At 44.8% G+C, this 23,616-nt stretch overlaps 1 protein-coding gene and 1 long non-coding RNA gene across 6 annotated transcripts in view; one reads left to right on the forward strand and one right to left on the reverse strand.

The window, feature by feature from the left end:
• LOC308483266 (cyclic nucleotide-binding domain-containing protein 2-like) overlaps window positions 1–18,962 on the forward strand; it is a 48,879-nt gene extending 29,917 nt beyond the window's left edge. For all 5 annotated transcript variants that reach the window (XM_081016954.1, XM_081016951.1, XM_081016950.1 and 2 more), the window contains 5 exons: window positions 3,335–3,461; window positions 8,856–9,033; window positions 12,720–12,891; window positions 16,049–16,188; window positions 18,483–18,962. In XM_081016954.1, the coding sequence (XP_080873080.1) occupies window positions 3,335–3,461; window positions 8,856–9,033; window positions 12,720–12,891; window positions 16,049–16,188; window positions 18,483–18,813 (948 nt within the window). In that variant the 3' untranslated portion in view covers window positions 18,814–18,962. The remainder of the gene's footprint in view (window positions 1–3,334; window positions 3,462–8,855; window positions 9,034–12,719; window positions 12,892–16,048; window positions 16,189–18,482) is intronic.
• LOC308484931 overlaps window positions 1–23,616 on the reverse strand; it is a 211,789-nt gene that overhangs the window by 9,777 nt on the left and 178,396 nt on the right. The gene's annotated exons all lie outside the window — the stretch shown is intronic.

Raw genomic sequence — 23,616 nt, forward strand, 5'->3', positions numbered from 1 at the left:
ATCTCGCAACGAAGTCTGTCTCATAATGGCGGATCCCGATTAAAAACTGCGTCACAAGAGAGCCTTTTGTTTTCTTTCCAGATCTTTCAAAAAACAAAGGCTTTAGTTGATATTTTTATTTCCACAAAGTTTATTTTCCAATCTCACTTCTTATAAGTTGTATGACAGTTCTTCAGGCGGCGGGGGGGGGGTGTTGTTTGGTAATATTGTAATAAAAAGAAGAAAAAGTCCCCCCCCCCTTTCCGTTCCATTTCAACATACTGGCATAGATGTTACTCTTTGATGTTATCTTCTGTCCAGTCCATTCCATCACTCTTAACTTCTCAGTGGCAGGCTTAATTAGCAGCTAACATACGCTTTTCTTCGCATGAAGCATGTGCAATAACTTTTATATCCAATTTTTTATCTTAAGTAATGCAACTAGAGTCACTCTCAGAAACAACGTCCGGGAGATCCGAACTCACTCGAGGGCTTTCCGTCCAGTGCCCTCACCCTCTCCTTCTTTCGAACTCGGGGGTGATTTATGGGCAACCGCGGACGAGGCTGCATCTTCCCTTCCACCGGGAAGAATTTGGGAGGCTGATTTACTCCCATCATCAGCCCCTTAATTACCTCGTGCGAGCTGGAGAGATGGTATTGTCGGCCATCTTCCAAGGCGCCCCTAGCGGCCCCCCATAATGACCACTCTTCACATCAAAAAGAGGGCACCCTTTGCATGCCCGCGCGCAGCTCCCCTCATCCTCCGTGACCCCTCAGAACACTCCTGGACCACCTCCCCAAGTCACAAACCTTGAGGTTCCCACCAAACCTCAGTTCAAATAAAAAAAGTCAATCCTTTATTAGTCATAGCAAACCACACATTATCAAACAAACACCATATACAAATTGTGCAAAATACAAATTCGGCATAACAAGGTTTGTCCCTGTCAGATCTTTAACTCCAGAGAAATTCAATTTGCATAAATAATACAGTATAACACTACCACATCACCGATCAATTAAGAACCACTAAATCTCTTTATAACGGCCCAGTCTTTCTACATGGACAGCACTCAGAAATTCAGCCACTATTAAAGTACCGTATTTTTCGCTCTATAAGAAGCACCAGACCACAAGACGCACCTAGTTTTTGGAGGAGGAAAACAAGAAAAAAAATATTCTGAATCTCAGAAGCCAGAACAGCAAGAGGGATCGCTGCGCAGTGAAAGCAGCAATCCCTCTTGCTGTTTTGGCTTCTGGGATAGCTGCACAGACTGCATTCGCTCCATAAGATGCACACACATTTCCCCTTACTTTTTAGGAGGGAAAAAGTGAGTCTTATAGAGCAAAAAATACGGTAATTATATGGCAAGTAGGGCAAGAGTACATTAAGAATATAACAAGAATACAAAGCTGAAGCTGAATGAACTGCAGCTAAAATATTATGTTCATTTTTCACATAGTCTAGTCCTTCCCCTGCCCACCCGTCTAATATTCTTAAGAGGGTCTCTTCTCCAGTCTTTAGAGAGTAGCTGGAAGTGGGGAGGCAGAAAATGGTCCTCCTTTCCTTCCACTCTGCAGTTTAATCTGAAATCTTAGGCACAGTCCTGTGCCCAGAGCTCAGAAAATGCTTGCGCTCATGAAATTCCCTCTTCCAAAATGTGCCTAGAACAATAGGAGTTTCAAACACTGGTATTTTGGCACAGGAGGCAAAAAATCTCACAAGTGCCTCTCTGTGGCAGAATAACAGTAAAATCGCAAGAACAACAAATTGCTGTCCGTTGATGATATCTAAGAATAGGCCACTTGTGTCTCATACTAGGGCCAACCTTGGTGGAATGTGATGCTGGACAAAGGGAAAGAGTTAGCATGGTGCCCTGGTAGGGTTAGAACTAAGGTTTCAGTTTCTAATTTAGTTCATTGGAGTAATCAATTCAATATCCTTTTAATCTAGTACCCATGGTTAATTAGGCAACTCCCCCCCGCCAAAAAATGTAAATTATCTTCTTAAGAAGACACTGTAGATGGCAGTACAGTGGTACCTCAGGTTACATACGCTTCAGGTTACAGACTCTGCTAACCCAGAAATATTGCTTCAGGTTAAGAATTTTGCTTCAGGATGAGAACAGAAATTGTGCTCTGACGGCGCGGCAGCAGCGGGAGGCCCCATTAGCTAAAGTGGTGCTTCAGGTTAAGAACAGTTTCAGGTTAAGTATGGACCTCCGGAAGAAATTAAGTACTTAACCCGAGGTACCACTGTACAGTCAAACCTTGACTTCCAGACGGCTCTGTTTTTGTTTTTTGTTCTTTCAATTTTTTTTGATTTTCCAAATTTATAAACAGACAAACAAACATAAATCCTATCTGTAATTATTCCACTATTATTAACATTGTTAGGTGACTTCCTCAAATCCCCCTAGCTGAATTTCAATGTATATCAATGTAATAGTTTTCCAAAACTAATTTCTCATAAAATTTACTTAATTAACTTCTTTCTTACTTTTCATATAAACTTTAAAGATATTATTATATAAAATCACATATTTAAATCCTAAGCCAATCTGGCATTTGCAAGTATTTCTATTTAAGTTATCTTAGCATATTTAGCTAAATATTCTTTAAATTTCCTCCATTCTTCCTGGTACTCCTCCTCCTTCTGGTCGCGGACTCTTCCGGTCAGGTCGGCTAGCTCCCAAAAGTCCATCATCTTCAACGGACGGCTCTGTTTTTGAATGATTCAGCTCCCGAACACCAAAACCCCGGAAGTAAATGGTCCATTTTTCGAACATTTTTCAGGAGCTGAACATCCAACACAGTTTCCTCTTAAGTGCAGGAAGCTCCTGCAACCAATCAGAAGTCACACCTCGGTTGTCGAATGTTTCGGAAGCCAAACAAGCTTCTGGAATGGACTACCGTATTTTTCGCTCTACAAGACGCACCAGACCATAAGACGCACCAAGTTTTTGGAGGAGGAAAACAAGAAAAAAAATATTCTGAATCCCAGAAGCCAGAACAGGAAGAGGGATCGCTGCGCAGCGAAAGCAGCAATCCCTCTTGCTGTTCTGGCTTCTGGGATAGCTGCGCAGCCTGCATTTGCTCCATAACACACATACACATTTCCCCTTACTTTTTAGGAGGGGAAAAGTGAGTCTTATAGAGCAAAAAATATGGTACGTTCGACAACTGAGGTTCGACTGTATTCCTCGGGAAACTTTCTATAAACTGCCAAGGTTTATACATCAGGTCAATTCGTTTTCCTCCTCTGCCCTCCTCTGTGTTCTAATATTGGGAAGATGTGCATAGCTATGGGCCCATACGATCAACTCAGCAGTAGTTTTTTCTGTCGTTTCATCAGGGTGTGTGCGAGGTTTTGCGACTGGTGGATCTCAGTACCTGCCCATCTTACCACAAGTGGATCTCAAAACAACTGTGTTTCCCCAAACGCAAGCTACAAATGATGGAGAAGCGCCGCATAGCCGCTGGTATGTTACGACTTTGCCTTTTAGGCACATGTGATTCACCAGGAGTTCTCAGTTGCCGGGATGGCACCTGGTCTCAGCGCATGACCTTGCAGGTACACAAGGTCTTGCTCAAGCTAAATGGGTCCAGGTCTGATCAGCTGTTAGATTGGAGACCATCTCAGAACCACATATACCGTATTTTTCGCTCTATAGGACGCACCCAACCATAGGACGCACCTTGTTTTAGAGGGGGAGAACAAGAAAAAAAATTTCTCTCCCTCTCTGCGCAGCACCCCTTCAGCGAAGCGGCAGGAGAAACAGAGCCCCTTATATTTCTCCTCCCACTTCGCTGAAGGGGCGCTGTGCAGAGAGGGAAAGCTGTGCAGCGCCTCTCCAGCGAAGCAAAGCCAGGAGAGCAAGAGGGATTGGTGCGCACCCACCCCCCTTGCTCTCCAGGCTTCAGCAAAAGCAACACGAAGCCTCCGGAGCGCAGCGGGAGCGCTCCCACTGCGCTTCGGAGGCTTCGCGTTGCTATCGCTGAAGCCATGGAACCTGCATTCGCTCCATAAGACGCACACACATTTCCCCTTAATTTTTGCAGGGGGAAAAGTGTGTTTTATAGAGCGAAAAATACGGTACACGTTGCCGTGAGTTCCATGATGGAAAAATGTAAATGTGAGAAATAATGCAAAAAACCCCCACATAAAATAGTATTAATCTTACTTCCCAGAGATGGTTGTTATGCTGGTCTCAGTGAAAGAAATTTCTAAAGTACACAGCGCTATTCTTCTCAAAGAAGTGGTGCCAGAACTTGTCAGTTTGCATTTCTTAGTGCAGAAAGTATTGATCTGATGTGTAGAGATCTTTCCTATTCTAATGAGTTCCAGAGGGTTCTGGAAGCTTCTCTGTGTGAAAGAAACAAGCAGAAGGTTCCTGATGTTTGGGTTATTCCTTCAGAGAAGCTGAGTACAGCTGGCTTCAGAGAGCCAGTGTGGTGTAGTGGTTAAGAGCGGTAGTCTTGTAATCTGGGGAACCGGGTTCGCGTCTCCGCTCCTCCACATGCAGCTGCTGGGTGACCTTGGGCCAATCACACTTCTCTGAAGTCTCTCAGCCCCACTCACCTCACAGAGTGTTTGTTGTGGGAGAGGAAGGGAAAGGAGAATGTTAGCTGCTTTGAGACTCCTGAAGGGGAGTGAAAGGCGGGATATCAAGTCCAAACTCTTCCTCTTCTTCTTCTTCAACTGGTTCTGTTATCTCTTCTGCCAAGGTCATGCTGACTATAATATTAAGGACAGAAGGAGCCTGGGCTTCACTTTCACTTTCTATCTCTCTTCCTTCTGGTGTGTTTTGTACAGTGGTACCTCAGGTAAAGTACTTAATTTGTTCCGGAGGTCCGTTCTTAACCTGAAACTGTTCTTAACCTGAAGCACCGCTTTAGCTAATGGGGCCTCCTGCTGCTGCTGCGCTGCTGCAGCACGATTTCTGTTCTCATCCTGAAGCAAAGTTCTTAACCTGAGGTACTATTTCTGGGTTAGCTGAGTCTGTAACCTGAAGCGCATGTAACCTGTAGCGTATGTAACCCGAGGTACCACTGTACATAGAATGCTTAGTGAAATATACTCGGAGTCGAGAGTGGATTTCATGCTCTTTATTCAGCTCATAGTGGTGATGAGGAATGAATGTTCCCCCAGAATGTCTGCTTTATATACATTATTTAGACAATGGGCCCCACGTGATTGGCTAATTCTGGGATTCATCTGTAGGCCAATCAGGTTGCGGGTTCACTTCCACCTGGAGCTGGATTGGTTGGCTCCTGTGGACCAATCAGACTGCTGCATTCTGAATCCTATTGTTCTAGGGCCAATCAGACTGCTGCATTTTGGATCCTATTCAACTCAGGACATAACACTTAGTGTTAAGGTTTTTAGACTTATTATAAGTTATTGTAAGTGTAAGTTAAGTCTGCTGCAACTGGATTTTTATGGACTCCGCCAATCCTGAATGTATTACATTCGTGACCGTTATGCTCATTTGCCTTCAGTAGCAGTAAAGCTCTGTTGGATGAAATACAGTTGCCTCTGGTCTATTTTTTGGGAATCCTGCAACGTGTTTAAGTTTTCACTCTGCTAACTATACGTTGGAATCGGCTCTGTATCAATACTGAGTAGGATTTAAACTCACCTTGAGCACCTTCCTCATTCTCCTAGAAGGGCAATGGTGCAACCGGAGAGGGGCCAGAAATGAGTTCCAGCGAATTCTGGCTTGAAAAAGCACTGATACATACGCCAAATCGTGGTTTTTTTATATGCAGAAGCAGAATCAACTCACCAATTTTGAATAACTCCAGCTTGTTTTAATATTTATTTCTTATACAGTGGTACCTCGGGTTACATACGCTTCAGGTTACATACGCTTCAGGTTACAGACACCGCTAACCCAGAAATAGTGCTTCAGGTTAAGAACAGAAATCAGGCTCTGGCGGCGCGGTAGAAGCAGGAGGCCCCATTAGCTAAAATGGTGCTTCAGGTTAAGAACAGTTTCAGGTTAAGAACGGACTTCCGGAACGAATTAAGTACTTAACCTGAGGTACCACTGTATTCCAGCTTTCTTCCATTATGGATCTTCTTCAACAGTTTTTAAACCCACACTCCAAAGTTATATCGATTCCAATTTAACTATCACAATGGCCTCAAAGACTCCAGGGCCCTGGGAGAGTGTTCTCACCGGACACCCCAAAATCAAGCAAAACGCCATAAGCAAGAGTCGCTTTTACATTCTGAGACCTCTCTGTTTGCCTTGGCCAATGTTCTAGGTCTCCTTTTGCTGATCTTGGCAGGAAGGCCATTCCAAGAAAGCTTGGAACCCAAGCAGTATAGGATGTGCCAGAACTCTCTTTTCCCACGAAACGGTGCTCTATGGAGAAGAGAATAAACATAAGATGGAATAAAAATAGCAAAACAAAGAATGGCTGTAGCTGGAAGCTCTCCTAAATCAAGCAGAAAAGAAACAAAAACAGGCCGACCTTTGCTCATGGCTTTTCATAGATGGCAGCAATTGCATGGCTTCTATTTCTATGCCTCTATCCCTGGAGCAGATATAGCATACCCCTAAACATTTTGTGAACTGTTGGCCTCATTGAGGGGCTGTGCTGGTCCCGGGGGGTTACAGTGCGGCGTGGTCTGAGTCCAGTCCGAGATCGAGGGTGTGGAATGGAGGCTGTCCGTCGAAGCTGTAGCTGGGTCCAAGGCAAGGAGTCGGGTGAGGTCAGGAACTCTGGCAGAAGAGCAGGACAGGGTGCAGGCAGGAACAGGCTAGCAACAACGTTGCTTCCACAACTTGGGACTGGAGCTGACTGGCTTTTATCTGCCCCAAGGCATAGGGGGGCCCCGGTCCGCAGGTGACTCGCCTCTCCTGGCCTGGAGGCGAGCACTCCTCCTGCGGGAACTTAGTTCCCTCCACCTCTCTGCCCTGAGCCTCTGCAGCTCAGGAGAGGCTGGAGGGTTACCGGACCCAGAGGCAACCTCAGCTTCCCCTGACGGGGCTGAGAGTGGAGCACCTGCAGGCAATGGGTCCTCCATCACCTCAGGAGCCAGAGCAGACTCAGCTAGTGCCTGCACCTGAGGATCCAGCACAGGTGAGGACCCTTCAGGTTCAAGCCCCTGTGGGGACTCCTGTGCAGGCTGGGATTCCTCAGGTTCAGCCTCTGAGTCCGAATCCCAGGCCATCACAGGGGCAGTATTTCAATATGAGAAGAAAATGAGAGTACATCTAAATGTTTTTTTTTTGGGGGGGGGGGAAGCACTGCATGGCGTTCATTTAAATCACACTTCTTCCCCCACAAAGACCTGGAACTGTAGTTTATCCCTAAAAGAGCTACAATTCCCAGCACCAATTCCAAGGTTTCGTTGGGGGGGCGTCATGTGCTGAATATACAGAGCATCATGTGAAGCCCATTCTTTCCCTCAATGAATTCTGGACCCTAGACGGTAGTTTACCCCTCACAGGGTTATAGTTCCCAGCATTCTTGAACAAACTACAATACCCAGAATTCTCTGAGGGAAATAATAATAATAATAATAATAATAATAATAATAATTTATAACAATTTATTATTTATAGCCCACCCCATAATTTGTTTTAAGGGCATAGTGAGTATGTACAGTGGTACCTCGGGTTAAGCACTTAATTCGTTCCGGAGGTCCGTTCTTAACCTGAAACTGTTCTTAACCTGAGGTACCACTTTAGCTAATGGGGCCTCCCGCTGCCGCCATGCTGCCAGAGCACGATTTCTTTTTTTCATCCTGAAGCAAAGCTCTTAACCTGAAGCACTATTTCTGGGTTAGCGGAGTCTGTAGCCTGAAGTGGATGTAACCTGAAGTGTATGTAACCTGAGGTACCACTGTACACCATACTCTCCAATATTTCTTTGATGAAAATAGGGATGTCCTATTCTATTATTATTATTATTATTATTATTATTATTATCATTATCATTATCATTATTATTTAATTATTTCATTAAGCACCACTCATCTGACTGTGTTGTCCCAGCTGCTCTGGGCAGCTTCCAACATATATAAAAACATAACAAAACATTTAAAAACTTCTGTGTACAGGGTAGCCTTCAGATATCTTCTAAAGATTGTAACATAAAGGTAAAGGACCCCTGGACGGTTAAGTCCAGTCAAAGGCAACTATGGGGTTGTGGCACACATCTCGCTTTCAGGCTGAGGGAGCCGGCGTTTGTCTACAGACAGTTTTCAGGGTCATGTGGCCAGCAGGACTAAACTGCTTCTGGGACTTGGGTGTTCCTTGCTTTTTTGTGTGTGGGGGGAACTTTTAACACAACCTTCGTAGAAGTTTCAAATTTTACAGAAAAATACCAGAAACGAAGAAAGCAGAAAGAAAAAAGTGCTACCCTAAACTCATCTACTACAGAAATCTAAACTTGCATAAATTGGCCTTCACACCTTAATGCATTTTTTTACACATTAAGTTTGAAGTAGCCCTTGTTTAAGTTTTTTTGGCAACGCAAACCTAAAGCATGCATTCTTACAATGTCCATTTGCTTTACAAATGCCTCTGTTACTCTTTCTGTTCGGCATTGGACCTAAGCACAAAAGACAACTGAGACTGTAACTTAACACTTACCCTGCTCACCTGGGAAATAAGCACCAACAAATTCAATACGACTTACTTCTGAAAAGGCTTGGTTAGCATTAAAAACCTGTTATGTGAAAACAGTGTAAAATATTTTTTTTAAAGTAGGAACTTTCTGAGCTACTCCTATCCTTTAAAACATGCAATTTTATTGTGCGAGAACTTTTTGAATTTTCCTTTAATTAAATTAAATTTAGAGGGGGGCAATGGCTTTTTTACATAACTAGCTTCAGACATGCTTTTCTTCTTATGCAGAGATTGCGTGCGTTGACAGATTCAAAAGCACGATGTGGAATTCCTTCAGTCGGGAGAGATTGAAGGACCTCAAAGACTACTATGTGGGTCAGCGGAATGAACAGTATGACCAATTCATGAAGCAGGATAGTCTCTTCAACAGGCAGCATAAAAGTGTCGTGATAAACGTGGACAAAAGGTGAGAGGCGAGGGGGTTTTCCGGGTTGTTTTCCTAGAGGCAGAGAGAGCAAGGGACATAGCTGTCAAGTTACAGATTTGAAAATAAGGGACCAGCAGCCTCAAAAATAAGGGATCAGCAGCCAAAATAAGGGATTTTCCAAACACAGCTATGTTCAACTTCTGAGCCTCTCTGAGCCAAAGGCAGAAAGTCCAGCCAGCAGCCAAACGAAGCCTCAAGCGGTGGTTCCCACAGCGCAGCAACCCGGCAAAGGGGATGCAGCAAGGAAAACCACCGTCACCTCTCCGCTGGGAAGCGCTGAGCAAAGGCGAGTCCCCAGGCAGCGCGGCCGATTTGATTGGCACAAGGCATGCAAGCTCCACCCCCCAGTCATTCTTAGACTCCTTATTGGGTGAGCAACGCAGCCAAGCAACACAGTTGGAGCCTTCCTCCCCCCTGGCTGGCTGGCAGGGAGGGAGGGAGAGGAGCTGCTTCCTTTGAAACCCGGGAAATTTAAGGGACATCATCAATAAGGGACAGCAGCGGCACACGGCGCTGGGATAAGGGACTTTCCCGCCAAATAAGGGACAGTTGACAGTTATGGCAAGGGAAATGGCTGGTCGCGTAGGGCGCAAGTGTCAGGCTGCTGCCGGCGACTCCCAGCTGGTTGCCAGGAACATACAAAAACAAGGAAATGTTTCTTACCATCCGCTTTTTATTCAGTATTTACAGAGAGAGGCTATAGAACCCAGCCTCTTGGATAATGGCGTTGTCCCGAGTGAATCTCCCCATCTCTCCTACTTCCTCATTCGTCGATCTCATCATGTCCTCTACGGGTGCTGCTATGTGCCCTCTGTCATTGAGCTCTTTGCTCTCCTAATTTCAAGGCTTGCCAGGTTCTGGGAGATGGAAGGTCTGGAATGCTTTCTCTCTCCCCCCCCCCCCCCATGATATTTATTGAATTTCATACAAAGACATAACTTTAACATAATAAAAAAAGAAAAAAAAATTAATAAAATAAAATAAAAAAGGAGAAAAAGAAGAATGAAGAAAATAAAATATTACAAACCCACCTATACCACCGCCACATACATAAATAAAACTTGGTTAAATTCCAACTTCATAAACATATTACTTGACTTCCTCTAATCTCTTCCAACTGAATTTCCTTGTAATTGAATGTAGCAGTTTCCAATATCATTATTACACATAACAATATTCCAGTTGTAATCAAATTTCCTAACTTTTCTTATCCTACTATTTCTTATTTATTTATTTAATCCTGATTTAATCCTAGGCCTAATTAGTTCTTTCAAGTAATTACAAATCTTTAATATTACAATATTTATTCAAATAGCCTTTAAATTTATTCCAGTCTTCTTGATATTCCTCTTCTTTCTGGTCGCGGATTCTCCCAGTGAGATCAGCCAGCTCCATAAAGTCCATCATCTTCATCTGCCATTCTTTTACCATTGGTAATTCTTGTGTTTTCCATTTTTCTGGCTATTAAAATCCGTGCAGCAGTTGTGGCATACAAAAATATTTTTACATCTTTTGGGGGCAATTCAGAACCTATTATTCCAAGGAGAAAGGCCTCTGGTTTCTTCATAAATGTATATTTCACCATTTTAAAAAATTCATTATAAATGGAATGCTTTCTAAAGACACTGTGTCCGTCAGCTGTCGCCCCCCCCCCCCGCTGCTTCCTCTTCCTCCTTCTCCCCCATTATTTCCCAACTTCTCCCCTCATCTGCCTCTGAGCTGTGACCTCCCTCAAACCCCTGTTGTAAATCTGTCACCTTTTCTAATTGCTAAGACTGAAATCCAGCTAATGCGGTTCTGCTGTTTTATGTCAGCTATGCAGGTAAGCTACACAAAATATCTGGAAGCATTTCATTTTGGATTCGTTTTTGTTATGTACTGAAGTTCTCACCCTGGGCCAGCAGGGGGATACTGTAGATAGTTTTCACTCAGGTCCACATATGCAAATAAGGGATTGAAAGTGTCGTTCAGTGATTGGATAGTTATGGAAAATGGTTACTGTTGTGTTCTAGTGGAGCTCTATATAAGCAGGCTGGCTGAACCCTTAAGTCCAGTTCTGTTCTGGTCTGTGAACAAACAAGAGCTGTTTGAAGAATCGCTGTGTCGTCTGATATGTTCACCCACAACTTAACAGTTTCCTTCTGCTAAACTGTCTTCCTCTTCCTCCTCCCTAGAAGGGTCAAGCTGGGGAGGCGGTCTCTCCCATTCCTCGTCTGCCCAGACCATGACAGCAAGGGGCTAAACCTGTAGTGTGGAAGTGCCAATCCATGGGTCTAATTGGGGCCACCAGGCCTCTGGATTTGGCCTGCGATACTATTTTGGGCAAACCACGTCCACCTGTCCTTCACCTGAGATCATATGAATGTCAGGTGGGGAGATCTCATCACTCTGATCAGTGTGCAAAAATTCGAGATAAGGGTTCTTGTATCTCACAAGGCAGAGTGAACCGTCAAAGAGCAGCCTGCATTTGACACTTTTACAGGTGCTTCCAGGGGTCTGCAACCTTTAAGACAAAAAGAGCCACTTGGACCTGTTTCCAAAGAAAAAAACCCTGGGAGCCGCAAAACCATTGCAACATTTAAAACAAATAGATCTCCGGAGCTGCGATCTGACAGCGGGCGGGAAGGTGACGTCGGGACGGTGCGTGACTAACGCACGCACCGTCCCCATGCGACGTCACAGCCAGTACAGCGCCCGCCACAGTGGGGAGTGTCGGGGCGCACAATGCGCCTCCTCCCCTCGCTAGTATCTGCCCTGGAGCCGCGGCAAAGGTGTAAAAGAGCCACATGCGGCTCCGGAGCCGCGGGTTGCAGACCCCTGGGTGCTTCATAATACCTGCGCCGTGTTTGTAATAACCCAATCCTTTACACTTTGGAACTCCTTGCCTGTTGATATCCAGCCAGGCACTTTCACTGTATTTTTTTTGGTGCCTGCTGAACGCATTCATATTTAGATAAACCCACCCAGATGTTTTTTGTCTACGGCCATACTACCCTGAACACGCCCGATCTTGTCTGATCTTGGAAGCTAAGCAGGGTCAGGCCTGGTTAGTACTTGGATGGGAGACCGCCTGGGAATACTGGGTGCCGTATGCTTTTTTTTTTTTTTAGGGACGTGGGTGGCGCTGTGGGTTAAACCACAGAGCCTAGGACTTGCCGATCAGAAGGTCAGTGGTTCGAATCCCCGCGACGGGGTGAGCTCCTGTTGCTCGGTCCCTGCTCCTGCCAACCTAGCAGTTCGAAAGCACGTCAAAGTGCAAGTAGATAAATAGGCAGGAAAGTAAATGGCGTTTCCGTGCGCTGCTCTGGTTCGCCTGAAGCAGCTTAATCATGCTAGCCACATGACCCGGAAGCTGTATGCCAGCTCCCTCAATCAATAAAGCAGGATGAGCCTCACAACCCCAGAGTCGGTCACAACTGGACCTAATGGTCAGGGGTCCCCTTTACCTTTACCTTACCCAGATGTTTAGAATTTCGATGAGTTTTAAATTGCATTAGTCTCTTTTATCCTGGTTTTAATTTCCGTACGTTTTAAATTATGGTTGTAAATGTTTTTAGTGATGGTTTTATCGTTTTATCGTTTTGTAAACAGCTTTGAGTTGGTGTATATATTTTATCAAATAAAGAAACAAACAAACAAGTGTGCCCCCACTTTTCAATTTCTAGTTCATTCATTCAGAAGCATCATGGGGACGACGATCGGGAGGTTGTTCAAAAGATTATATCGGGAGAGTTTGTAAAGGAACCCACGTACTCTACTTCCTATGGAGAGATGCCAACTTCTGTTGCAGCAGCTGTATATATCAGAATGGATGAATTGCGCAAAGGAGAAATGATAGTAAGTATATTCTAGCCTTATAGAGCAGGACATTTTCGTGTTAGGAGCGTCCTACTCTTGTGTAGGACCCTGGCAGAGACACATGCCTGACTGGCATGTTCTCTCCCTCCTGGTTGATCCTTCGGGAGCTTCAAAAGCTTTCTTCTGCCTGAACATCACAGCGACTGATGCTAAAAGGCATTAACACACTTAGGGATCTGCAGAGTATTTGCAGTTTGCGTAACAGAACCAATAGCACAGCATTTTGGCTAATCTACGTTTATTTACATATAATATTCTCGGAGCATTCCGACTTAGCTCCTTCCTCTTTCTCATCAGACAGCAAAGAGAGAAAGGACAATAGTCCCACCTCACGGAACACAGAAATACCAAAACATCCTGTCTCTGTCACTTCCCACACTGTGGAATGAAAACATATACTGTCATGTGATAGACAACAATCCCATGACTGCTGACATGGGGAATGAATCTCCAACATTTCGTGGCCGTGGTGGGACTATATAGCAGGGATCATCAACCTTTTTTTTTGAACTCGTGGGAGCGTTATGAATTTTGAGAGAGTGCTGTGGGCACCAGACACAAAATGGCAGCCATGCAGGGGCAGAGGGGTGGGTTGCCCCCCAGATCGGGAGGTCTCGGCGCACGTGTGACGTCATATTTGCACTGCGTGATGTCACACGTGCCTCTTGATGCTGTGCAGGCTAGTGCAAGCCTTCTGCGTGGGTGTGTGTGACCCCCTGACACCGTGCAGGCCTGGGCAACCTCCTATGACATCGTACCAGGCCCCCTCAACCTTGGGGGGGGGCAGCCGGCTGCGCCCCCTTCAAACAAAAATTTGGGGGACTGAAGACGCCTCCGACCCCAAGAGTTGGTGTACCTCATGAACTTTGCTTCAGGATGAGAACAGAAATCGTGCTCCGGCAGCATGGCGGCAGCAGGAGGCCCAGTGGTACCTCAGGTTTAGAACAGTTTCAGGTTCAGAACGGACCTCCAGAATGAATTACCGTATTTTTCGCCCTATAGGACGCACTTTTCCCCCTCCAAAAATGAAGGGGAAATGTGCGTGCGTCCTATGGGGCGAATGCAGGCTTTCGCTGAAGCCTGGAGAGCGAGAGGGGTCGGTGCGCACCAACCCCTCTCGCTCTCCATGCTTCGCGGACCTCTCCACAAGCAGCGGGAGCGCTCCCGCTGCTTGCGGAGAGTTGCCTGCATGCCGAAGCCTGCGCGCGCTGAGATCAGCGCGTCCAGGCTTCGCGGACCTCTCCGCAAGCAGTGGGAGCGCTCCCGTTGCTTGCGGAGAGTTGCCGGCATGCCAAAGCCTGCGCGCGCTGAGATCAGTGCGCGCAGGCTTTGGCTTGCGAGCAACTCTCCGCAAGCAGCGGGAGCCAGCGCTGGGCTCCCACGGCTTGCAGAGAGCTGCCTGTTTGGGGGCTGGGGTCGGGGGAAGCTCGGGCCTCCCCCGCCCCAGCCCCACGCCTGGGGGGAAAAATAATTCCCCCCCTTTATTTCCCCCCCAAAAAACTAGGTGCGCCTTATGGGACGGTGCGTCCTATAGGGCGAAAAATACGGTAAGTTCTTAACCCGAGCTACCACTGTACTGAAAAACTGCATTAAAAGGGAGGAGGAAACAGTAGTTTTTTAGGACTCTGGGGATTCCTATGGGCCGGTGTCTAAACAACTCACTTATGAATTACACTTCCGACTCCACTCATTGGTTTCACTCATTTAGTGACAGGCAGGATCAGTCAAGCTGGTTCATATCGCAGAAATTGCTTAGAAGAGTTCCTGCTCTTTCTATATTTATTTAATTTTTTTGAGATATTCTGCAATGAGTGTAATTAGAATCGGAAAACGTATAAATTGCAATGATATAAATGTTAATTTTGAAAGCCATGAGGCGGGAAGGAAGGAAGTCTACAGGCTCTAAGAGCCAAGGCAGTATTGCGGATAAATATGATGTGAATGTATAATATTAAATGGATATATATCTATATCTATATATATATATATATATGAATGAGTTCCTGCTCCTTTCCTCCCCCCTCCCTGTAGCTTTCATTCTAGGAGGGCCAGGGACTTAGTAAACAGTCCTCTGTGATATTTTATGCATTGTGAGTTGCAGGTACTTTTATGATTAATTGTTTTATTGTACTTATTGTAATTGTTAAGAGTGAATTTCTGTTTGTTTATTATTTGCTGACCTTTTGAGAGTTCATTTCATGGTGTGCTATCATATTCTAACAGATTACCGAATATTACTTTATTGGATAAAAGTCATTCCATTTTAAAGTTATGTTTTATTATGACTTTTTTGTATTGGTCAGATTCTTCTATGGTGCGTATTGTTGCAGTTTTTTAAAATTAATTTTTATTGATTTTAATATCACCAGTCAACAGTATAACAAAACAGATAACATACATAAAAGAAAACATTTCTATACAAAATAAATTCCTTCCACCTATTAGGGTGTTCTTTGTCATATATTTTGTTGCTGTAAGTCACCTTGTGTGTAAAATAGAAAGGTGGTCTACAAATTAAAAATGAAATGAAATAGTGGGCGGAACAGCAAAAGCCTGAATAAAAGGAGTTGAATATAGTTCAATGAGTTATTTCACTTATTGTATGATTTTTGTTTAAATTGCAATAAACGACCTTCAGATATCCAATGCATTTGCAATAATTAGCCAGAAGAATACAAGAGGCTGAACTTCTTGAGGAACTGGAACGCCCTCCCACCAGATGTCAAAGAGAAAAATAACTACCAAACTTTTAGAAGACATCTAAAGGCAGCCCTGTTTAGGGAAGCTTTTAATGTTTAATAGATTATTGTATTTTAGTGTTTTGTTGGAAGCCGCCCAGAGTGGCTGGGGGGGACCCAGCCAGATGGGCAGGGTATAAATAATAAATTATTATTATTATTATTGCCTGTACCTTGCCTCTTGCATCCCTGTTTATGTTCATGAAAGAGGCCTTGGGTATTCCTTCACTCCAGCCCCTTGTATCCAGAAAATGTACAGATGGAGTGGCAAGCATTCGGCAGCCCAAACAGAATTAAATCAGACTCTGTAAATACGGTACTTTTAAAGGTGGTCCGTTCAAAAGTTGTTCCACAAAGATTGGTGGAAGGATCTCCTCACAGTTTGCATTTCTTCTCAGGCGAATCTGCAAGATAGTCGTGTCATAGTTTTGGTCAGTCAGGGGGCAGAGATCATCCGTCTGAAAAAAGAGAAGGTTGAGGAATGGGCAGATGCTGCCACCATGATAAAATTTGGCAAAATAAAGATGAAATATCCCAGGTAAGAACGACTGAAGCATTGGGGTGGGCTGGCGCGAGATAGATATTGGGGGGTTGTGATTTATGGGGTCCAAGCCCATTATATAATGAGGGAAACACAGGTGCTATGTTGTAGACTAAGCTTGAAGCCCCTTTGACAAATCTATTTCCCTGTATCTGTATGGAGTGTTCAGATATTATGTGGTTTGCTGGAGCCTATGAGAAGCAGGTTTAGAACAGAACCTAAACAGTACAGTCATACTTCGGGTTACAGACACTTCAGGTTGCGTGTTTTTGGGTTGCGCACTGCGCCGAACCCGGAAGTACCGGAACGAGTTACTTCCAGGTTTTGGTGCATGCGCAGAAGTGCTAAATCGCGCTTTGTGCATGTGCAGAAGCGCTGAATCGTGACCCGCGCATGTACAGACGCAGTGCTGCGGGTTGTGAACGCGCCTCCCGCACGGATCATGTTCACAACCCGAGCGTCCACTGTATAGAAATTTATTCATGTATGTGACTACAGCGGCAAGAATGTTATTTGCACAAAGATGGAAAGAATAAGAAGTTCCGACAAAAGAAGAATGGATACAAAAACTTGTGGACTATGAAGAAATGGCGAAGCTTACCAGAAAAATTAGAAATCAAGATAACAAATTAAAAGAAGCTAAATGACACCATTCAGTTTTCAAAACGGACCAATGAGGTTGTATTCAATTAGGTTTTACTCTGAGCAGGCCCACTAAAATTAATGAACATGACTAAGTTAGGTCCATTAATTTCAGTAGATCTACTCTGAGTAAGAGTTACTTGAATACCACCCCATGGCCTTGAAAGGGATTAGACCAATTCATGGAGGAAAAGGTTATCAATGGATACTCAATATGTCAGCTATGTCCTGTTGTTCTCAGTTTCTCTTTGTGGACTTTTCCAGAAGCATGTGGTTGGCCACTGTGAGAACAGAGTGCTGGACTAGATGGGTCTTTTTCCCCAGGAGAAAATGAGAACTGATGCTCTGGCATTTGCCCCAAAGAAGCAGTGCTGGATTCACGTATAAGCTCAATAAGCTATAGCTTAGGGCCCGACTCTCTTGGGGGCCCCCAAAAAATTTAAAGGAGAAAAAATGGATGTACATTTCCAAAATATAAGATAAAAAACAAATAAAATAAAACCTACATACAGCAACAGTGTTTTGTGTTGTGTAGGCTCCTACGATGTTAGTACAGAGGTACCTCTGGATACGAACGGGATCCGTTCCGGATCCCTGTTCACATCCTGAAGCGAATGTAACCGCCTGCGGGTCGCAATTCGTCGCTTCCACGTATGCGTGCGACGTCATTTTGACAGTTTGCGCATGCGCGAGTGGTGAAACCTGGAAGTAACGCATTACGTTACTTCTGGGTCGCCTCGTAGCGCAACCCGAAAGCGCTCAACCTGAAGCATATTTAACCTGAGGTATGACTATACAGCGGACCCTCCAGATACAAATTAACTTTGTTTCAGGGGTCCGTCCACAACCTGAAAAGTCTGTTGGCAGAGGTCCCGCTTCTGTGCATGCATGTGGGGCGATTGAGCGCTTCTGCGCATGCGCGTGGCACACAGAACACTTCTGTGCATGTGCTAAACCCAGAAGTATACACTTTCGGGTTTGCTGCATTCGAAACCCGAAAGTTACGTATCCAGAGCAGTACATAACTAGAGGGTCCACTGTAATGCGCCCCATCTGCTAGCCTGCTCCCTAAAATATCACTGGTTTGCTCATTTCTATATACAGGGTGCCTACATTCTGCACGGACTGGTTGTAACAATTACTTTGATAAAATGCATATTTTGTTATGTGCAAATGGCTTTAGATACCTTTTAGGTCCAGAAATTACCATATAGCATATATTCAACCCAAGAAACAGTGAAAATTTGTTGTTGACAAGGGACAGCTGGACATATAAAGGGCCCCATTACCTTCTGCTATGTACTGAAGTTCTCACCCTGGGCCAGCAGGGGGATACTGTAGATAGTTATGCAAATGAAGGATCAAAAGTGACGTTCAGTGATTGGATACTTTTAGAAAGTTGTTACAGTAACATTGTACTGGAGCTCTATATAAGCAGGCTGACTGAACCCTTCAGCCCAGTTCTGTTCTGGGTCTGTGAATAAACAAGAGCTGTTTGAAGAATCGCTGTGTCGTCTGATATGTTCACCCACAACTTAACACCTTCAGTAGCTGAGGGCCTCATCAAACCTAAATCCGGCCCTGCAGAGAAGAACTGTTTGGCTGCAGGGGGATGCCACCCTATTCTCAATTTTCATTTCCCTTTTCAGTGATGACGAGCTGTGTCAAGTCTTCCTCAGACAGAACTCCTGGGAATCGTTTAAGAAAGATCTGCTGGGCGTTGTGATGCGTCCCAAACTCATGAAGATGGTGCATCCTCCTCATCCGTGCCCGACGGAAGAAATCTACGACCCTTGGTGCGTGAACCAAGCGGGCGTCTTGGACCTAAGCAAGATGCGCCACCAAAAAGAACTTGCCTCGCAGAAGTATAAGTTTGTTCCCGTCGGGGCGGAACACGGAAAACAGAGTTTGCCAAATATTCAGCCAAGACTGATCCATAGCATCACAGTCCTCCGTTCTCCTTTGGATGGAGCCTTTTAGTGAGCTGTTTCAAGGTTTTTTATTTACCGGTCAGTGACATGGTAGGGGGGCAACTCTAAAAAGATCAAGGAGTGATTCTGGCAGTGTGTGTGTGTGTGTGTGTGTGTGTGTGTGTGTGTGTTCATACATAAATATACATATACAGCTTTGCTTTATGTAAGTTTTCTTCTCTGTTAGAAAGCACCTTATTATTATTTTTTTACAGTAGATCTGTGGTGTGAATTCTGAATCAGAAGTTAATTTCATTTTCTTCCGGTATTGCCATACAGAGAATATTTTTTTCTCTTCAAGATTCTGTGTTTGTGTATCCCCATATATACATATATTTATCAATAAATTATATTTAATGTTTAGTACTGAAACACTTCAGCATTTTATGTGTGTTTAATGGAACGCTGGGGGTAAATCCAATTCATTTGGATTTATTTCTGAATAGGCATACATAGGGTTCTTCCTCGTTCCCGTGATCAGGATGTTATTCAGTAGTGGTCTAGAGCATTTTCCTATCTGCTCTAAGGAGACTTCCAGGCTGTTGCTGTCATGTGGGTGGGAGCCAGTGGCATAGCAGCAAATTCAAACTGTGTCATTAAGTGGGTTTTGAGCTCCTTAAGAACCTTGCTTCAACACCCTCCCCTGCAAATATCTATCTATCTATCTATCTATCTATCTATGGAGGGACGCGGGTGGCGCTGTGGGTTAAACCACAGAGCCTAGGGCTTGCCAATCAGAAAGTTGGCAGTTTGAATCCCCGCAACAGGGTAAGCTCCCATTGCTCGGTCCCTGCTCCTGCCCACCTAGCAGTTAGAAAGCATGTCAAGTGCAAGTAGATAAATAGGTACCACTCTGGCGGGAAGGTAAACGGTGTTTCCATGTGCTGCTCTGGTTCGCCAGAAGCGGCTTAGCCATGCTGGCCACATGACCCAGAAGCTGTACGCCGGCTCCCTCGGGCAATAAAGTGAGATGAGCGCGCAACCCCAGAGTCGGTCACGACTGGCCCTAATGATCAGGGGTCCCTTTACCTTTACCTTACACACACACACACACACACACACACACACACACACATTGGTACCTCTGGTTGTGAACAGGATCCGTTCCGGAGCCCCGTTCGCAACCTGAAAGGAATGCAACCCGCGTCTGTGCATGCGCGGGTTGCGATTTGCTGCTTCTGCACATGCGCGTGACATCATTTTGCATGTCTGCGCATGTGCAAGCGGCGAAACCTGGAAGTAACCCTTTCGGTACTTCTGGGTCACCGCAGGACGCAACCTGAAAAGACGTAACTCGCAGCATTCGCAATCCGAGGTATGACTGTGTGTACACACACACACAGTAACAAAACTTGACAGGAAAATGCACTTCTCCCAAACATTGTACACAAATGAATTGGAATGAATGTTCAGTAAACAGGTCATCTGGAAGCAACCTTAGAAAATCTAGCACTGAACATCTATCTTAAAGGTAGAAGTGCTGTTTGATGTAGTGTTACCCTAATTTCAGTGCAGTGTGTGTGGCAAAAATTAACATCACCCTTTCACCTTTTCTAATTGCTAAGATTGAAATCTGGCTAATGTGGTTCTGCTGTGTCAGCTATGCAGGTGAGCTACACAAAATATCTGGAAGCATTTCATTTTGGATTAGTTTCCTTCTGCTCTCCCAGGGGTCAGCAAACGTTTTCAGCCATGGGCCGGTCCAGAGTCCCTCAGACCATGTGGTGGGCTGGACTATATTTTGAAAAAAAATATGAACGTATTCCTATGCCCCACAAATAACCCAGAGATGCATTTTAAATAAAAGCACACATTCTACTCATGTAAAAACAAGCTGACTCCCGGCCCTTCCGCGGGCTGGATTTAGAAAGCGACTGGGCCGGATCCGGCCCCCGGGCCTTAGTTTGCTATACTATATGCCCTCTCGGTTAGGCTATCATTTGGGGAAAAAGGCAAGTCCACAGATTTTTGTTGTTTCTCTGGGAACTTTTTGCATTGCCTATTTACCAGCTGGAAACAACAATCCTTTGTTTTTGTGACATTTTAATTGCTTACACGGCCACCTTCCCAAGTCAAAAGATTGTGAAGGCAAATGGCATGTGGGACAACGGCAAGCCTTGCTGCGTCAATGAACCCATTTCTTGGTACGAGAGACAAGGCAAACATAAATCTCAACCGTATTTAAACCAAATTTAGTAACATTGTTAAGTGACTTCCTCGTATCCCCCTGGTTGAATTTCAGTGTATATCGTTTTAACGGTTTTCCAAAACCAATATTCTTATAAAATTAACTTAATCACTTAACCTTTTTTCCACCTTTCCAGTTCAGTATTAAACATATTAATTCATCACATTACTGTTGTGGTTCAAGGGGTTGCTCGTGTGTAAGCCGGTGCCCACACCTGGCTGGGTTGCCTAAGTGAACCTTTTCTGTCCGGACAGCCACTCACCCGTGGCTGTCTCAATCGCTGGCAGAATCCGTCAGTGGGCATTTCTTAAACTTCTTCCAGCATAGAAGTTCTTTCACGCCCAGTCGCCTCCTACTTTCCCTGCGCGGAAGCCTTCTGCGCAAGGAAGGCGTAGGCAGCGGAGGACCCTTCCTCCCCCCGCTGGTCCCAGGCAAGGAGTCATGTGACTCCCTCTCAGATTCCACCATCTGCCCCCCTTCTCCACTGGAGCTGAGCTGATTCCCTTCCCCAGAAGATGGGCTGCCTCTCCCAATCCTGTGACGCTCTCTGGGATCCCTCTGGAGCTCTCTCTCTCCCTCCGGCACTGATGGCAGTTCCCCGACAATTACCTATTTAAATCCTAAGCCTATCTGTTATTTGCAAGCTTCTCCAATTAATTTAACTTAACATATTTAACTAAATAGTCTTTAAATTTCATCCATTCTTCCTGGTAATCCTCCTCCTTCTGGTCACGGACTCTTCCAGTCAGATCGGCTAGCTCCGAAAAATCCATCATCTTCATCTGCTAATCTTCCACTATTGGTACTTCTTGTGTTTTCCAATTCTTAGCTAATAAAATTCGAGCAGCAGTTGTGGCATACAAAAATAATTTAACATCTTTGTTGGGCAGCTCCAAACCTGTTATTCCAAGAAGAAAGGCGTCTGGTTTCTTAATAAATGTATACCGTATTTTTTGCTCTATAAGACTCACTTATTCCCTCCTAAAAAGTAAGGGGAAATGTGTGTGCGTCTTATGGAGCGAATGTAGGCTGCGCAGCTATCCCAGAAGCCAGAACAGCAAGAGGGATTGCTGCTTTCACTGTGTAGTGATCCCTTTTGTTGTTCTGGCTTCTGAGATTCAGAATATTTTTTTTCTTGTTTTCCTCCTCCAAAAATTAGGTGCGTCTTGTGGTCTGGTGCATCTTATAGAGCGAAAAATACGGTATTTCAACATTTTCTTCAATTCATTATAAATCGTCTCCCAGAAGTCTTTCACCTTGGGGCAGGTCCACCACATATGATAAAAGGTACTCTCCTCCTCTCTTGCTTGACCAGATAGAAGTGTCAACTGAAATCCCAGGGAGTCCCCTTTGGTCCAGGGGGTCTCTGGTTGCCTGCCACAGCTGTACAATCGTGAGTCAAATGAAATGTCTGTCCCTCTACCAATGTTGGTTAGAGCATAGTGGTGACAATGCCAAAGTTGCATATTCCTGCATTGCACGTGATCCTCAGATTTCCTTCCAACTCAACGATTCCATGGGATTTCTATGAGATTTGCAGTATGATAATCTTGGCAACTGGAAGGGGAGAGGCAGGAAATGGTGTCCAGCTGATCTTTTCTCCCTCCTTCCACAAAAGGCGCTGCAATCTATCGCCAGGGGTCAGCAAACCTTTTCAGCAGGGGGCCGGTCCACTGTCCCTCAGACCTTGTGGGGGGCCGGACTATATTTTGGAAAAAAAATATGAACAAATTCCTATGCCCCACAAATAACCCAGAGATGCATTTTAAATAAAAGGACACATTCTACTCATGTAAAAACACACTGATTCCTGGACCATCCGCGGCCTGGATTGAGAAGGCGATTGGGCCGGATCCAGCCCTCAGGCCTTAGTTTGCCTACCCATGGTTTGTAGAAAGACCTTGTACCACCGGCTGTTTTTCAATACAGTGCTTGGTTGCTCTGTTTGAGTTTGCATTGTTAACTGGAATCGGGTAACCGCTGATGTGTTTTGCAAATGAGTAATCCACAGCAGACTCATCAGTATCCCTGACTTGTTTACTCCAAGGTATAAACGGAGGATAAAAATTATATCAGCTCTGCTTACCTTGGGATCCTGATTAAAGGTTTTAAACAGACTGTGGATGCGTTTCAAGGTAATAAAAACTGCAGTTGGCTGTAACGTAACTCCACATTGATCCTGAAACAAAGAATGACTTTGTGCTGCTCCCCTTATCTCCAGTTAGCAAAAGGGCAACCGACAATAACTGAAAAAAGAGGAACTCCTTCTTCCTTAGTAGTAAATTCTCTTCCCAGGTTAACAATCTTCTGCATGATTTAAAGTTTCAAGCAAAAAGACAAATTTTCTCAGAAGCAAAAAGGTTAGAAATGTGGGATTTACCACAATTCTATCTCTCTACAGGGTTTGAAGTAACACTGTCTGGTATATGTCCTGAGAGGTTAAGTGCCAACATAATCCCTGTGCTATTAGGATGCCATCAGCACAAAGGGAAAGAAGCAGGCATAGGCAAACTCAGCCCTCCAGATGTTTGGGGACTACAATTCCCATCATCTCTGACCACTGGTCCTGTTAGCTAGGGATGATGGGAGTTGTAGTCCCAAAACATCTGGAGGGCTGAGTTTGCC

The sequence above is a fragment of the Podarcis pityusensis genome (assembly GCF_964106645.2).
Source record: "Podarcis pityusensis genome assembly, chromosome: 1".
Classification (NCBI taxonomy): domain Eukaryota; kingdom Metazoa; phylum Chordata; class Lepidosauria; order Squamata; family Lacertidae; genus Podarcis; species Podarcis pityusensis.